Source organism: Schistocerca nitens, chromosome 6, assembly GCF_023898315.1.
Source record: "Schistocerca nitens isolate TAMUIC-IGC-003100 chromosome 6, iqSchNite1.1, whole genome shotgun sequence".
NCBI classification, from domain to species: domain Eukaryota; kingdom Metazoa; phylum Arthropoda; class Insecta; order Orthoptera; family Acrididae; genus Schistocerca; species Schistocerca nitens.
The window spans coordinates 704,117,537-704,135,862 of record NC_064619.1 but is presented as its reverse complement, the minus strand read 5'-3'; the positions used below and the strand labels follow the sequence as shown (position 1 = coordinate 704,135,862).

The following is an 18,326-nucleotide window of genomic DNA, read 5'->3' as shown; positions in this document are numbered from 1 at the left end:
TGGTAGGAAGGAGGCAGGCAGCGCATGGGTGGTTGTAAAGAGGCAGAGGCAAGGCTTGCAATGGAACTCTGTGAAGGCAACACCAGAAGTGCCATAACAAGCCATCAGTTAACAGCCAGCGGCAGCTGGGGATGGTGGCTGGACCAGAGCAGAGCAGAGTGAGGATCTGCAGAATCCAAAATGTGTCTGTTGGTGAGTTCACTGTGGAAAGAGAGAAGCAGGACACCAGAATGGTGCTGGTGGTGATAGGGCCAGCTGTAACCAGGCTGGTAATAAGAGTCACTGCATTGAGGTGTACAGTGATGCTGTTGGTAGTGATGGAGCCAGCCATAGTGGAGTCAGGAGGGCCGGCCACAACAGAGTCCAAAGTGAGAGAACAGGTGGCAGCTGGTCTGTTGGATTTGGTGGAGGAAGATGTAGAATGGGAAAAGAGTGATGTAGCATGGGAGAAGTGAGAGACACTGACTGAAGGGAGGCCAGGGGCACTGGGATGGGTGTCACCGTGATGTATGCGTAGAGTACGACAACCAGGCAGTGCAGAAAGGTGGAGACAATGGAAGGTGTGAGGAGCAGGCAGAGGAGACTGACTGCAGGCACATTTGGGCATGGCGGGACCAGACTGTGCATGTAAGAACTCTTGGGAGCATGGAGGCCCATGGGAAGTGCAGACATAAAGGACACCGAGGGAGAGGGAAGTGGGAACCAGAAATCAAATGCAGAACGAAGGAGAATTTGACGTTGAAAGACGTCAGGTGACACTTCCGTGAGGGAGGCCAGCCATGACTGCATCCCCCTGGCAAAGTCACAGGAGGATGGTACTGGCATCAGGCTTGCAGCCAGAGAGGGCAGCAGTTGGCGAGCCGACCCTCATGGACCAGTGTCAGGAGGCTTGGCATCACTAGAGCAGGTTGTGCTGGAGTTGCTAACAGGTGTACTGGTGGCATTGGAGCTGGAGGGGTGGAGGTGGCGCCAGTACCAGCTAGAGAGATTATTGCATCAGCATCAGAAGGGCAGGCAGTTGGTGAGCTGGCAGCAGATAGGCCAGGAACGCTGGAACCAGTGACAGGCTTCAGAACCCGGGACGGCTGCATCTGTGGTGTGGGAACTGGTGGAGACCACGGTGCAGGAATGGGGCACCAGGGCTAGTTGTGCTGGAACCTGGAACAAAGGAGCCAGAGGTGACTGAGGATGTGACGGGTCTGGAAAAGGAAAACTGAGAGGATCCACCTGGCAGTTTAGAGCAGATAGGGGAAAAGCCCCAGAAGAGAAAGGATGCACAGAAGCATGAGGTCCATTGTGGGCAGCTTAATGAGCAATGAGCTGGGAAGAGAGGTCAGCCCAGGATTAAACAACAGAAGAAGGTGATATGTTGAATGCTAGATCAGAAGGGCACATTTGTGAGAGTCCTCAGCAGTGACAAAGGTCACAGAAGACTGTTCCAGTCAGTCAAGGAAGGTGGACCTCAGCTGCATGCTGTCACCAAAAACTGGAGCATCAGGTGCTGTTGCGTCAAAGGCGGGAAGGGGAAACAATAGAACAGGTGAGATGCTGCTGCAGGTGGACAGTGATGAGGCACGGCATCAACTTCTTTGATGGGGCCATGGCTGGACAGGCAGACCTTGGCATGAAGAGCGTGGCATTGTGCTGCCTGGCCTCAATGTTGTGCTGTGTGGGCTGGAACATGAATGATGGTGGTGAGACAACCAAGGGAAACTGTGGCATGATGGAAACAGTCTGAAGAATGGACAAAAGGAAGGTGAGCCTGAGAAGCACTAATTTGGCACCGTGGAAAATAATGCAAAACTGATAATCCTCATCACCACTTTTAAGTTCGTAGATTGGACAGTAGCCTGTACTCCATGTAGATGGTTGATATTTCCACAGATAATCTGACAACATTTATTGCAGCCTCACAAAAGAAAAGTAAGGTTTCACATATATGATAGTAACAGAAATGATCATCTTTGATCTGTATGAATGTAGCAAAACCAAAAATCTGTTGTGACCTAGGTCATGATGTCATGACTTAAGTTTGTCACTGCAACTAGTTACTGAAGCTTGCACTGTGGCTTAAGTATACCACAGGGGAGAAATATCCATGAGTACTTGATGTCATGTGACCCGTGGATGCAAGATAATCCCTGACAGCAATGCTGCCATTGTTGCTGTGCTCGCTACCTTTGGACGATGTTAGTGGTGGCTGCTAGCACTGAACCTGTAAACAGAATGTTTACTGTCAGTACTAAATCCAAACACTTGATGTATTGGTGTGGTGTGTTAGTGACTCCAAAGGTGGGTGCCTGTGGGAGAAGAAACAGCAAACCACATGGCACAGACATCGTGCCTGAAACAGGAGTGGCCGAGGATGCAGGGGTCCAGCCCTGCAGATTTCTTGGCCTCCACTATCAGGTGCAGAATTTTAGGATCACTTTGAGTAGGTCAAGTGTGAACCATACACAAGAAAAGGCTACTTGGGTGGCAGAGTATGTGTGGTGCACACATGGGAGCTGTTTTGGTCAGAGAAACCTCTCCCTAGGCCGGATGAGAAATAATGTACCATATTCAGAGACAGGAGTACACTGGCCATATTAAATAAAGAGGAAAACATTTATGGGTATTATGTGGACATTGTACAGTAAAACTTGCTCATATTAGCATGTGTATAATTTTGAGCTCTGCACAAACCTTACAAGCATTTCAGTTCTGACGCATTCAGTGCACTTTTATATGCTGGTTTTTTGTTCAAAGCAGAACATGCCTAATGCGAAAATGGATAGCAAATCTTAGAATATTCTTAATAATTCATTGCTTAGTGTGAAAAAGAGCCTATATAGTACTACTGTATTACAGTTCATTAGTTATTCATGACTCTACAAGGATGTTACTTTCAACACCTCTGTTAAGCAGTGCAAAACCAAGAAAAGAGGTCCAGTGCAGTGCAGTGTTGCTGGTGTGGACTTAAAACTATGCTGCTCTGTGCAACAATGAATAAGTTATGCTCAGTGTCAGTACAGTACATCAAAGGAAATGATTCATTTGTCAGCACTCCGTTTGTCGGCTTTCTTGTTTTCCTCATTATTGACACTCGCCAGTGCACACAGAAACGTTGTTGCACATCTACCAGCACTCTGCTGCAATGTGCACAGTGAAAGAGGCGAGTATTGTTCCATTAAACAATGGTTTTACCTGGCAAGGTCATTATTTTCTCCCAGTTTCAGTTGACTAGTAGCACTTTAAGAGATACAGTAACACGATGTCAAACAAACAGTATGTTTCAAATGTGGTAAAACACAAATTTATGAGACTTTAAGAAACAAGGATAAGATTTGGGATGAACAGATGAAAGGGAACGACAGATGGAAAGAAAAGCGAAGAAGACTGGAAATGAAGAAATTAGTGAAACAGTGTTGGAATGGTTCATAAGAGCACGGGCAAAAAGCTTACCTTTACCTGGACCCATGTTCCAGAGTGAGAATCTGAAAGTTGCTAAAGAGCTTGGAATTACTGAGTTTAAGGCATCCACAGGATGGCTGGACAGTTTCACAGTTAGGCACAACATCATGTGGAATGAAGTGTGTGGGGAAGCTAAGGATGTGCAGGAAAGTGTAGCAACAGAATGGAAGACAATAGTGTCCAACATAATTGTGAGTTATGACCCGAAAGATGTGTTCAGTGCCGATGAAACAGGACTGTTTTATCATGTGCTGCCTTCAGAATCACTAGCAGTTCGAGGTGAATAGTGCACCGGTGTAAAAATTTCCAAGGAAAGACTCTCTGTACTGCTGTGTGGACACTTGTTAGGTGAAATGGAGAAGCCACTGGTGATTGAAAAGGCAGCAAAACTGCATTGTTTCAAAAACATAGATGTCAGTAAGCTTCCAGTCACATGGTGAAGCAATAAAAAGGCATGGGAGGAGAGTGGTCTTATGGAAGAATGGCTGGGCTCTTTCAATGCCAGAATGAAAAAAGGTAATTGCCAAGTTCTCCTTTCCCTAGGCAATGCAACCTGCCATCTGAAAGTAACATTATCAAACTTAAAATTGGCTTTGTTCCCTCCAGGTTCAACCAGCCTCACACAACCCATGGACCAGGGGTTTTTTCCACATTCAAGTGTCATTATAGGTAATTACTGATGCAATATCTCATTCTTAATGTTGAAGAAGCCAAAGGTGTGTTTGCTCCTGCAAGGTCAGTTACTGTCCTGGATGCAGTAAATTGGATTGGCAGTAAAGGAAATAAAACCCAAAGCTGTCACCAAGTGCTTCAGCAAAGTGGGGTTTGGGAATCAAGAACTAGACACTTATGCAGCTATCGAAGTTCAAGAAAATGCAGCTGCAATTGCTGAATTAATGAAAATGCAAAACATTTCATGTAGTGCAGATGATTACGTTCAAAGTGATGACTTTTTGTCAACTCACTCCACTTTCACTTCAGCAACAGATTTAACAGAAATCCACAACACAGAGGATGATGAAGAAGAAACAAAGGAAGAAGAAGAGGGCAAAATTAATACGTCTGAATAGTCCATTGCATGCATAAATGATGTTATGCAATTTGCAGCACACACAAATTCTCCCAACTTGGAACTATTGTATGGTGCAAAAAATTGCCTAAAAATTTTTTTTGAAAAGAAAATTAAAACAAGTTTCCTTCCTCCCGTGAAATATAAAGGAAATAAACATGGGAATAATATGTATGTACATACAATAATAAACAAATTTAAAGTTCGAGGAAAAATATAGAAATATGTTATTTACCAATTAGTGTAATAGTCCAGTGTTCTGTTGTCCAATATACAGTAAATGAATATCTACTGTGCTGGAGTGAAGGTACATAAATTCGGTATATGCATAACTAAAATTTTTACTGTATTTTTGTGCATGATATATGACAAATTTTACATAGCCCAGTGAATTTTGTGTAATTCAGAAACTTGTCCAATTTGGAAAATTATTTTAGTCCCAGGTAATTCTGTTTTGAGCAAGTTTTACTGTATTAGTTAACTGCAGGAACATCCATGGTGATTGCATCCCAAAATTAATCTCAGTTGTAAATGGCAATAACACTCACATGGCTTTAGGAATCGACAGCTTGCTGAAACCAGACATAAATAGCAGTGTAATCTTCGATTCCTATTGAAATACATACAGGGTGATTCAAAAAGAATACCACAACTTTAAAAATGTGTATTTAATGAAAGAAACATAATATAACCTTCTGTTATACATCATTACAAAGAGTATTTAAAAAGGTTTTTTTTCACTCAAAAACAAGTTCAGAGATGTTCAATATGGCCCCCTCCAGACACTCGAGCAATATCAACCCGATACTCCAACTCGTTCCACACTCTCTGTAGCATATCAGGCGTAACAGTTTGGATAGCTGCTGTTATTTCTCGTTTCAAATCATCAATGGTGGCTGGGAGAGGTGGCCGAAACACCATATCCTTAACATACCCCATAAGAAAAAGTCGCAGGGGGTAAGATCAGGGCTTCTTGGAGGCCAGTGATGAAGTGCTCTGTCACGGGCTGCCTGGCGGCTTTTCCCTTTGCACAAACACCCATTCTCTGTAAACTGTTTATACCAATGTTTAATACACCACCTATCAGGAGGTTTAACACCATACTTCGTTCGAAATGCACGCTGAACAACTGTCGTCGATTCACTTCTGCCGTACTCAATAACACAAAAAGCTTTCTGTTGAGCGGTCGCCATCTTAGCATCAACTGACGCTGACGCCTAGTCAACAGCGCCTCAAGCGAACAAATGTACAACTAAATGAAACTTTATAGCTCCCTTAATTCGCCGACAGATAGTGCTTAGCTCTGCCTTTTGTCGTTGCAGAGTTTTAAATTCCTAAAGTTGTGGTATTCTTTTTTAATCACCCTGTATATCTGAAGGAAAGGATTGACACAAATGATGGTACCACATTTATTGCCTCAAGAAGCTTGTTAATATTTTGTAAGGATATTACAGATTGTAAAAGCAACATAATCTGGCCAGAGATAAGTATCAAAAGTAGGTCTGACTTTGTAAGTGGATGATACCCTTATAGACTGCCTAGCATGTAGCTGGAATGTCAGAAGAGTGCTTCGGAGAAAACATGAATATTTCATATGAATTTCCTGATTGTGGCACAGTAACAGAAGGAGACCCAGTTGGTCTGCTAAAGACTGGGAGACATGCGAGAATACTCAAAATGTCTTATATGAAAATTCCTTGAGCCTTTATTAGATAAATGACTTCCAAGGATAACACCTACGATCTACCAGTGACAAACAGATCTAATCTTTCCAGTTCAAGTAACATAAAGGAGAGCAGCATCAGTGACCATAGGCCTATTATGGTTTCATTTGTTATAGGTGTTAAGAAATGAAGGAAAATATTACATCTTAGCAGATGCTAAGAAAATGATTGCAGATTACCTACACAGTCAACATGAAACATATATCTCTGGGGCTGTAAATGTAAAGTATCACTAGGTAAAACCCAAATCTATGAAAGACTCACTGTGGTATGATATCCATGTCAGAAAATTTCTACAAAAGCGAAGAGAACTTATGAAAAATTTAAATAAGGCCAGAGCATTGTTAAAAAACAAATGTTGAGTGAAGCCAATATAACAGTAAGGATCACAGTGAGAGAAAAGTTAGGTGAATTCTAAGAAAAAATTTTGCATAGTGATCTGATGAAAAATCCTAGAAGTTTGTATCCTATGTAAATTCACAAAACTTATCAAAGTCATATATGCAGTCAATCAATGATTGCACTGCTGCTGAAAAGGACAATGACACAGAGAGGCTTGAACTTCTGGATTCTGTCTTGCAAAATTGTTTCACTGTGGAAGATCATACTATAGTCCCTCTTATCATTCATTTAATAAATAATGAAATGCCAGATTTGAGAAAATAATTTCATTATAGAAAATCAACTACAATTGATGGGATACCTATATGATTTCCTACCAAATAGATGAAGGAACTTGCTCTCCTCCTAGCAGCAATTTATTGTTACCAAAGCAATAAAGAATTCTAGTTTATTGGAGAAAGACACCAATCATGAACCAACTGTGGATAAACAGATAAAAAACATACTATTATTTGTTTGTGCAGTTGACACTCAATCACCGAAAACAGTTACAGCCATAAAATGTAGAGGTGTATGTGCACACGGTGACTTAAACTGTAACAATCACATAAAACTAGCTGCAGAAAAGGAAAATACAAGACTGAGGTTAATTGAAAGCCTACTGAGGAAATATGTTTCACATAATAAAATAATAATCTAATAGTAATAGAACATTGTAATGTGGTAGTGGGGGAAGGCATTTAAGATAGTGTTACAGGGGAATAATGAAAGGTAGGCCAAAGTTTAAGAGTACATTTTAAAAGAATCAATGTGCATATAAGTGGAATATTAAAGTAATGAGGAATGAAATCAAACAATGGAAAATCCAGGATCGAATGTAACAGCACTGTGAAAAGGAAAGTTGCTTCTCACCATAGAGCTGTGATGCTGAGCCACAGGTAGGCACAATTAAAAGACTATCACAACTATAGCTTTTGGCCAACAAGACCTTCATCAAAATTAGACAACAAACACATGAGTGTGCATGTGTGTGTTTGTCATCTAATTTTGACAAATGCCTTACTGGCTGAAAGCCATATTTTTGACAGTCCTTTTGTTGTGCCTATCTGCGATTAAGCATCTCCGCAGTATGTTGAGTAGCATCTTTTCTTTTCACAGTATTGAGGAATGATTAGATTTGTGTAAAGCCCTCTGATGTTATAGAAAGTGTGATAATGAATACAGCAGTAGGAACAGACAAATATAGGTACACGAAGGTATCTGTAAAGTGGGTAACAGAAGAAATACTTTAAAAAAACTGCAAAATTGTTCAAGGAAATTAAGAAATACAGAAATACAAGTCACTTGGCAATGAAATAGGAAGTGCAGGGAAGTCAAGGTGAAATTGCTGCAAGAAAACTGTGAAGAAATCAAAAAATAAATCATCATCAGAAGGAAGGAATCAGCATATACAAAAGTCAAAGAAACCTTTGGTGAAATTAAAAGTAGGGATATCAACAATAATGCAATGAGCATTCCACTGTTAAATGCAGATGGGGAGCAAATAGATGGTCAGAGTACACTGAAGGCCTTTACAAGGAGAAGGACTTGTCCCATGACTTGGTTGAGGAAGAAATGGGAATCAATGTGGAAGATATAGGGGACCCCGAGAGTCAGAGTTTAATAGGATGTTAGAAGTGTTTGATTAAATAAGGCAAAAGGTATATATAACATACCTTCACAATTTCTGAAATCATTGGGAGAAGTGGCAAACAAGTTGATGTGTACAATATGTGAATCTGAGACATACCACTAGACTTTTGGAAAAATGTCATCCTCATCATCCCAAAAATAGCAAGGGCAGAATGTACAAGAACTATCACACAATCAGATTAAACTGTTCATGCATCCAAGTTGTTGACAAGAATAAAGTACAAAATAATGGAAAAGAAACTTACAATCTGCGATAATGACCAGTTTAACTCCTAGTGGAAGCAGGACTTCAGAAAAATCAAGATGTGCTCATGGGATCTGTTGACCTGAAAAAAAAAAAAAAAAAAAACTGACAATGTTAAATGGTTCAAGATATTCAAAAGTCTCAGGAAAGTACATGCAGTCTCTAGAGACCAAAGGTTAATATACAATTTGTAAAAGAATTAAGAGGGAATGATAAGAATGGAATAGTAAGAATGAAGTGCTTGGATTGGAAAAGGTGTAAGATAGGAATGTTGTCTTTCACATCTAGTGTTCAACCTATACATTGAAGAAGCAGTGATGGAAACAAAAGTACAGTTCAAGAGTGGGACTAAAATTCAAGGTGAAAAGAAATAAGTGATAAGACTTGCCACTGACATTGTTATCCTCTGTGAAAGTAAAGAAGAATTACAAGATATGCTGACTGGAATGAATAGACTAACCAGTATAGAACATGTGTTGAGGGTAAATTGACGAAAGATGAACATAATAAGGAACAGCAAAAATGAGATTAGTAATAAACTTAACATCAGAACTGGGGATCACAAAGAATTTCCAGGGCAGGTATTCTGCTACTCTGGAAGCAAAATAACCATGATGGACAAAGCAAGGAGGCTGTAAGAAGCAGACTAACACAAGCAAAATGGGATTCCTGGCCAAGAGAAATTTACTATTATTAAACATAGGCCTAAACCCAAGGGACCCCTTCCAAGCGAGAGGAGCCAGGTATAGCCTTCTGGCTCTGAGAGGTGGCTGGGGTAGGTGGAGCTGATGGGGCTAAAACAGATGTAGTGGTGGCGTAAGAGGAAGTCTTATGAATAGGATGGAGGCATTCAAACTTCTGCTTAGCTTCAGCGTAGGTCAGTCACTCCAGGGTCTTATATTCCCTGATTTTCTGCTCTTTCTGTAAAAACCTGTAGTCTGGTGAGCAAGGTGAATAATGCTCTCCGCAGTTGACACATATGGGAGGCGGGGCACATAAAGTATTGGGATGCAGTGGGCGTCCGCAATCTCCACATGTGAGGCTGTAAGTACAATGGGAAGACATATGGCCAAACTTCCAGCACTTAAAGCACTGCATCGGGAGAGGGATATAGGGCCTGACATCACATTGGTAGACCATCACCTTGACCTTCTCTGGCAATGTATCACCCTCAAAGGCCAAGATGAAGGTACCAGTGGCAACCTGATTATCCCTCCGGCCCCGATGGATGTGCTGGATGAAATGAACACCTCGCCACTCTAAATTGGTGCACAGCTTGTCATCAGACTGCGAAAGAAGGTCCCTGTGGAAGATAATATCCTGGACCATATTTAAGCTCTAATGGGGTGTGATTGTAACAGAAACATCCTCCATCTTGTCACAAGTGAATAATCCCCATGACTGGGCAGAGGATGCTGTTTTTATCAAAACTGGCCCAGAGCACATTTTGGACAAGCCCTCCACCTCCCCAAACTTGTCCTCTAAATGCTCTACAAAGAACTGATGCTTCATCATCATGAAAGACTCCCCATCAGCTCTTGTACGTACTAAATACCAGGGTAAGTAAGTTCCGCTGCCGGCCTTAGCCACTTGTTCCTCCCATAGTGGGGCCAGGGAGGGGAATGATTTGGGGTCATACTTCTGTGCATTAACCTGAGACCTGGAATGCTTAGAGACTGCTGGTGGTTGGCCACCAGCAAGAGATGATGTACCGTGCTTCATTGCGGGTCATCTGTCCTGATGCCACCCACTCCAACCAAGGGCCCTTCCCACGGGTGCCACCGAACCTCAGTAAGGGCCACCTGGCACGATGGATTTTGCCAGGAGTCCTGATGCCCCAGGGTGACAGAGTCCTGATGCCCCAGGGTGACGGGCATCTCCTAGTGGGAAGGATGACACCCACCAGTGGCTGAAGTGCCCGGAAGCAGCTGGTTGTAGGTCTTCATGATCCTCCTCAGTCCTGGAGACTGAATCTGTGAAGCCCTCCAAGCCAGTGAAACCAAAGAAACCAAAGTAGCAGCGGGAGAAGTCAAAAAATAAGACTCCTAAGACCAAGGGAATTGCGGTGGCATGGCACCCCAACCACCGCTACCTACCACCTCTGCATCTGAGGATGAGGTGGAGATTCTGGCGTCCGCTGAGGACCTAGATCTCGCCTCTGCCTCAGATGCAATGGTTCTAGATTCAGGCTCTACTTTGGTGGCGGTAGATGACCCAGTGGTGTAATCTGCCTCCTTGGTCCCTTCACACCTTTTTCTGCTGTGGACGATGTCATTCTTCAGTGGAATTGCAGCGGTTTTCTCCACCACCTTGCTGACCTCTGACATCTTCTCAGCCTTCCCCCTTTCCTCTGCATTGCTCTCCAGGAAACTTGGCTTCCAACAATGTGAACCCCCACCCTCCATGGCCATTGGGGTTATTATAAGAATCGGGCAGCTTATGAGAGGGTATCCGGTGGAGTCTGCGTCACATACTTAACTCTCTTTACAGCGAGTGTGTACCTCGTCAAACACCTTTAGAGGTTGTTGCTGTTAGGGTGTGGGTGCCTCAGCTGTTAGTCTGCAGTTTCTATCTTCCACCAGATGGTGATGTCCAACAGCATGTATTGGCTGCGCTGGTAGCCCAACTGCTGCCACCTTTTCTGTTACTGGGCGACTTTAACACCCATAACCCTCTGTGGGGTGGATTGGTGGCAACAGGCCGAGGCACTGTCGTTGAGCAAGTTTTGGCACAGCTCGACCTTTCTCTCTTACATAATGGCGCCTCCACACATTTCAGTGTGGCGCATGGCATGTACTCAGCCATCGACTTTCGGACTGCAGCCATGGCCTTCTACCATCTGTCCATTGGCAAGTGCATGATGATTTGTGCGGCAGTGGCCACTTTTCGATCTTTCTGTCACTGCCACAGCAACACTCTTCTAGGTGTCTCCCCAGATGGGCTTTGAATAAGGCTGTTCGCCTCCAGTGCCACTATTGAGCCTCTTTCTCATGACACCGTTGATGAGTTGGTTCACTTGATCACCACTGGCATTATTTCTGCGGTGGAATCTGCCATTCACTGTTCTTCCGGGTCCCATTGGTGAAGGGCTGTGCCTTGGTAGTCCCCTGAGATCGCTGAGGCGATTAGAGATTGCAGGCGGGTCCTCCAGTGTCATAAGCGGCACCCATCTCTGGGGCATCTCATTGCCTCTAAGCAGCTCTGCTTCCAAGCCCGCAGCCTTATTCGCCAACGGAAGCAGGAGTGCTGGGAATGGTATGTCTCCACCATTGGCATCCGTACCTTTCCATCGCAGGTTTGGGCCAAGATTAGGCGGCTATATGGATATCAGACCCCCGTCAGTGTACCTGTGCTTTCCCTGAATGGAACAGTCTGTACTGACTCCAACACAATTGCAGAACTCTTAGGAGAGCATTATGCTCAGAGTTCTGCTTCTACGCATTACCCGCTGGCCTTCTGCTTCCTGAAAGAGTGGTTGGAAAGTAGGAGCCTTTCATTCCATATACACCATCCCGAATCGTACAATGTTCCATTCAGTGTGTGGGAATTCCAAAGTACCCAAGCTGCTTGCCCTGAGATGGCTCCTGGGCTGGATCGCATCCACTATCAGATGCTAAAACATCTCTCGGTTATCTACCTCCAATGCCTCCTAGACCTTTTCAACCGTATCTGGGTAGAGGGTGAGTTCCCATCACAATGGCGGGAAAGCCTCATTGTCCCGGTGTTCAAACCTGGCAAGAGCCCCCTGGACAGCTACTACCCCATTAGCCTCACCAACATTATGTGCAAGTTGCTCAAACGCATGGTGAGCCAGAGGCTGAGTTGGCTACTTGAGTCTCGGGGCCTTCTAGCTCCGTCTCATGGTGGGTTCTGTAAGGGCCACTCTGCCACTGATAATCTGATCTGCCTGCAGTCTGCCATCTGTACGGCATTTGCCCAGTGTTAGCACCTGGTTGCCATCTTTTTTTACATGCAGAAGGCGTACGATACAACATCCTCACAACACTTCATGGGTGGGATCTTATGGGCTCGCTCCCAATTTTTATTCAAAATTTTCTGTCGCTTCATTCTTTCCGCATGCAAGTTGGTCTCTCCCAGAGTTCTTCCCATGTCCAGAAGAATGGGGTCCTACAAGGTCCTGTCTTGAGTGTGTGCCTGTATCTAGTTGCTATCAGTGGGCTTGCTGCAGCTGTGGGAACGTCCGTATCAACTTCTTTATATGCTGATGATTTTTGCCTGTACTACAGCTCCACTGGCATTGCAGTGGTGAACGGCAGAGGCAGGGTGCTTTCCACAAGGCACAGTCTTGGGCCGTGATGCACAGTTTACAGTTTTAGGCCGCCAAGACTTGTGTTATGCATTTCTGCCGATGTCACACTGTTCACCCTGAGCCACAGCATTATCTTGACAATGAATCTCTTGCTGTGGTGGAGATGCATCGGTTTTTGGGACTGCAATTTGATACCCGGTTGATGGCTCCCTCATAGTTGGCAGCTTAAATAAACATGCTGGTGGCATCTTAACACTCATCTTGCTTGAGTCACACCAGCTGGTGTGCCAGTTGGCCTACCCTTCTCTCCCTGTGTCGGGTGTTGATTCAGTCCCATCTTGATTATTGGAGCCTGACTTACAGTTCGGCATCGCCTTCTACATTGCGGTTGCTTGACCCCATACTTCACTGTGGGATCCGACTCGCAACTGGAACTTTCTGCATGAGCCCTGTAAACAGCCTACTTGTGGAGGCTGGTGTCCCTCCATTGCGGATCTGGCGCCAGTGACGGCCGGCCTCTTATGCTGCACATATTTGTAGCTTGCCCGAGCATCTGAATTACTGTCTCCTGTTCCCCAACTCGGTCATCCATCTTCCAGAACAGCGGCCCAGGTCAGGGTGTATGATCGGGGTTGTGTCTGGGCTCTTCTCTCTGGGCTTGAGCTTTTCCTTCTCCCACCTCTTTTCTGGGGACCATATACATCTACCCCAATGGTGTGTGCCCCACCCATGCCTTCAGCTGGATTTGGCACAAGGCTGAAAAGACTCAGTCCCTCCTGAGGCCCTCCGCCGACACTTTCTTTCCATCCTTGCTGCGTTTCCCGGCTCTGCTGTAGTCTATACCGACAGTTCAGTGGTTTCTGGTCGAGTTGGATATGCTTTTACTCTTGGGGAACAATCTGAACAATGCTCATTGCTGGATGAATGTAGTGTTTTCACTGCACAGCTCATCGCCATCTCTCACGCTCTAGATATATCTGCTCCTGCTCAGGTCAGTCCTTCATTATCTGTAGTGACTCCCTGAGCGGTTTATGAGCTATCCAGGAGTCCCTCCATACTCTTGCCCATTGTGGCCACTCCGTGGTCTTTGTGTGGACCCCAGGTCATGTCTGCATGCCAGGTAATGAACGGGTTGACACACTGTCCAAACAGGCTGTCGATGCACCGGCCCTGTAGATTGGCCTTTCGGAGTGTGATCTCCAGTCAGTTTTGCTGCAGAATGTCCTTGGTACCTGGAGTGATGAATGGCGCACCCTGCCTTCTCCCAACAAACTTCGGGTCATCAAAGAGACTACTGGCGTGTGGCACCCCCCCTTGCGAGCCTCTCGCAAGGCCTCAGTTGTTCTCTGCCGGCTGCCCATTGGCCACACCTGGCTGATGCACAGTCATTTATTGCGCCATGAGGACCAACCTCTATTCTGTTGTTGCATGAGACTGGTTGATGAAGCATTTGACTAGAGGCCTTCAACCCACTTAGTAGTTTTATGTAGGACCAGAATTTTAATGGGTTCTTGGCAAGATCGTTGGCTAACATATGATGGTGAAGTTGTAGTACACTTCGTAGTTCAATATTTTTATGTATGCTCAAATTTCTACTAATGTTTGTCTGTTAGTATCTCGGCATTTTAACAAAAAGTGCAATACTCTCTATATCTCAGAATTTTTTGAATTTTGTTATTAAACCACCATGGTTCTTTTACATCCTTAATCCACTTGTTTGACACATACTTCTCCAGTGCATGATTTAGAATCAGTTTAAATTTTGCCGATAAATCTTCTACATCTGTCACATTGCAACTAAATTTTGGCCATTCCCAGTAGGAGGCTAACAATTCAGTAGCTGCTCATTCCAGCACAAAAACTCTCCCAACCTTCTCAATTGATTATTAACTTTCATTATGATTGTCACTATGGTGACATCATTATCACTGCGCAGTGGTTAGATACTGGACTTGCATTCGGCAGGACGACGGTTCAATCCCGCGTCCGGCCATCCTGATTTAGGTTTTCCGTGATTTCCCTAAATCGCTCCAGGCAAATGCCGGGATGGTTCCTTTCAAAGGGCACAGCCGACTTCCTTCCCCGTCCTTCCCTAATCCGATGAGACCGATGACCTCGCTGTCTGGTCTCCTTCCCCAACAACCAACCAACCATCATTATCACTAATCCCTGTCTCTATACTAAAATCATCAATGAAGTCAGATCTTTTTGTAGCTACAGGATCTAAAATATTTCCATTGTCTGTGGGTGGTTGAACTAGCTTCTCAGGACAGTCTTCAGAGAATATTTTTAGAAGCACTTCACAAGACTGACTGCCCATACCACTTGCAGTGAACCCATAGACATCCCAATCTAACCTCAGTAAGTTAAAGTTGCCTCCAACTAATACTGATGATTGGAGTACTTCTGTACTATTGAGCACAGACTTTCTTTGAATGATTCTACAAGTGGTACATAGGAGTTGCATGGCCAGTAAAACACCTAGGTCAGTTACTTATGTTCAGATAACTTCACAATCAGATTCAATTTTGACCTTGATAGACATAATATTTTTGTCAGTTGTAATGACCACTGCCCCTCCTATGATGTCTAACCTTGTTTCATTAAATATTTTGTAGCTTTCTGCTTTAGGTTTCATACAGCTCTCATTTCTGAGTATAATTTGAGTGTGACAGCTTTCTTCCATGGTGATAAATTCAGGGGATTTGCTACAAATGGTTTACCAATTACTATTAAAATTATGACATTTGAATTGTCTTTACTTTGTAGACAATCTGTTTTTGCTCTTTGCATATCAACTGGTTAATGTTCATTAGAGGACGCCCGGCCATCACCTAGCATTAAAAAAAAGTGTATTCCACAAGTACTCTGCTACCATAGTATCTGCTTCTTCTGCATAGTGCACCCCTAACTTACCAAGGGGAATCCTACAATTCTCCAACACATAATGCTGGTCCATAAATCTGCAGCTAAGACCATCATAGAATCAGTGAAGCCTCTGGCTGAGACCTTCCACTCTATTCGAAAAGGACTGTGACCAATTCTGGGTACAATAATGCAAATTGTAAGCTCTGGTTGCACCATGCGAGCAGGGCCATCAGTCTTTACCACTCTGTCAACTGCCTGTACAAACTGAGTATGGCCTCAAAACTGAAGCAACAGACATCACTGGTGGCAGCATGTGCTGCAACTTGCAGATGACTGCACTCCGCACCCTTGATTGCCACAGGCAGGGCCTGCTCCATATCTTGGATAAGGTCCCCCTCTTCCCCACCAACCCCTTCCAACAGACATACTGAGCGCACTTGTGACTTATTTCCAGCTCTGGGAACATGCTGTTCCCTGATGGGGCTCCATAATGTGCCTAACTTTGTAGCCCTGATTACTAGCGAATCCCTCCCCAAGTGTGCCTCTAGTCAACAAGCATGGGTTATAACCTGCCAGTCACCCTGACCATGAGACGGGCATGGTTTACTGAAAGGGGAGGGGGGGGGAGAGAGAGAGAGAGAGAGAGAGAGAGAGAGAGAGAGAGAGAGAGAGAGAGAGAGGGGGGGGGGGTGGGCAGGGGGGGGGGCATGAGGGTGGGAAGTGAAGGGAGGGAGGAGAAAAGGAGGAGAATGAAGACAAAAAACAAAAGAAATAAAGAAAGTTGTGGGACATAATAAATAGAAAGTATAATAAATGAAAAGGAGAGGTGGGAATGTGTTAATACAGGTTAAGTCAAGGAGGGTGTCAGGATGCAAGAATGTGCTGGAGGGCAGGTACCCATCTCCAGAGCTCAGCAAAATTAGAATCAGGTGGGAAGATGCAAACAGCCTTTGGGGTGTAGCAGTAGCAAGCACTCAGGTCCCTTGAGTCATGCTTTGGAGCACGTTGAGCAACTGGGTACAGGGTGTCCCCAAGATAGACAGTTCTTCTCTGCCCATTCATGGACTCAGCCAGTTCAGTGGTGGTCATTTCTACTTAAAATGCTTTGCAGTAGAAGCAAGTTAGTTGATAAATAATGTGTATAGTTTTGCAAATTGCTCTGCCTTTGCTCCCCCGCCTCCTCTTTCTCTCTCTTCCTCCCCCCCCCCCCCCCCCCTTCTCCCCTGGCCACAGATCTTCAGTGTGCTATTTGTATCTCTTCCTCTTAATCCAGTTTTACTTCTCCTCTGTTCTCATCACTTCTCTCTGACAGCCCCCTCCCTTCCCCTGCTCTTTTATCTTTGTCTTTCTTCGTCCTCATAACAGGTTTGATTTTCCTTGTAAGCATAACTGCAATGTAATATGGTACAGCCCTAGAATAAATTATACATATAACTATAATTTGCTAACTCCAAGTTATTAGATATACTGCTGGCAGTCACACACAAAAGTACATTTACTATTTTAGCTTTTGTAACTAATAGTTTCTTCATCAAGGGGAAGAGAGGGTTAAGTTGGGAAAGTTCAATAGGGAAGGGATCACTCAGACCCAGGATGAGAGAGACCCATCTCTTGCAATGATATAGGGAGGTACCAGCAGCTACACCCTTACTTTTGGACCTTTAGCAACCTATCTATTTCTTTTCCCTGAGGTATAAACTATTAGAGTATGTATCTTTATATTGGGTCTATTGGCAGTAATCCAATTTTGCCTCAGGAATTCTTTCTCAAAATTTAATAGTTTTCTGGAGTGAATTTTCTTTTGATACAGTTATTAGACATAGTATTCTATACTTGCAATACAAATTCTGACTTCTTGCATACAATGCATGTTTTTTGTGAGTCCAGTTAACATTACAATTACAATGTGGTTTTAAAATTATGGAAGGTATATTCATCATGTACATGTTGCCATTAATGCAAAAGTGATGTTAATAGATTGTTGATATAGTGCTTAATTATATTCTTCACAGGCACTGGGATACGTCTGTGCTCTGGAAGCGCTCTTCCTGTCCATCATCACCCGCTGCAGGTCGCCTCCCTACAGGCCTGTGGACGAAGATCCCAGCCAGGTGACTGCCCTGCAGGAAAGACCGACCTCTCCTGCAAGGCTGGTACCATCACCCCCACCATCACCTCACTGGGCAGAACCTTCCACGTCTGGTCTGCCCGGACCCTCACCGGCACCCGTCGACGATGACAGAGTTCGACCGTGCTCATCCAAATATTTGGACATGTACTCTGTCACACGATAGCAATCACGAGCAGCAGATCTGTAGGCAGCAAGGAACATAGGTAATTACTATGGTGCAGATCTGTTTCATCATTACTGAGGTAGTACAATCCAGCCAACTTTAATGAAATTGCTGTTTTGAAGTGTCAACGATGTGGCATTTCAAGTTGGAGGCATAATTATGTTGAGTATCAAGGTTGCTTTTCTTCTGTGAAAATAACTGTACTGTGTTGTGTTTTTACAGGGAAAAATGTGCAAATGTGAACTATACTTGCATTATTTAATAGTTTCAATTTCTGTTCTCGAATCCAGAAATACTGTATCCATCCCTTTTGGAAGTACAGGGTACGTATACTTTTTTAAAATGCACATTAAGACTACATTTTATAATA

General features: G+C 44.0%; 1 protein-coding gene across 1 annotated transcript in view; it reads left to right on the top strand.

Moving 5' to 3' along the window:
- The window catches only part of LOC126263581 (uncharacterized), a 130,990-nt gene extending 113,019 nt beyond the window's left edge, over nucleotides 1–17,971 (top strand). Inside the window, exons 5-8 of the mRNA XM_049960673.1 lie at nucleotides 212–368; nucleotides 518–627; nucleotides 746–1,021; nucleotides 17,675–17,971. Of these exons, the coding sequence (XP_049816630.1) occupies nucleotides 212–368; nucleotides 518–627; nucleotides 746–1,021; nucleotides 17,675–17,956 (825 nt within the window). The 3' untranslated portion in view covers nucleotides 17,957–17,971. The remainder of the gene's footprint in view (nucleotides 1–211; nucleotides 369–517; nucleotides 628–745; nucleotides 1,022–17,674) is intronic.
- Nucleotides 17,972–18,326: the final 355 nt, after the last annotated feature.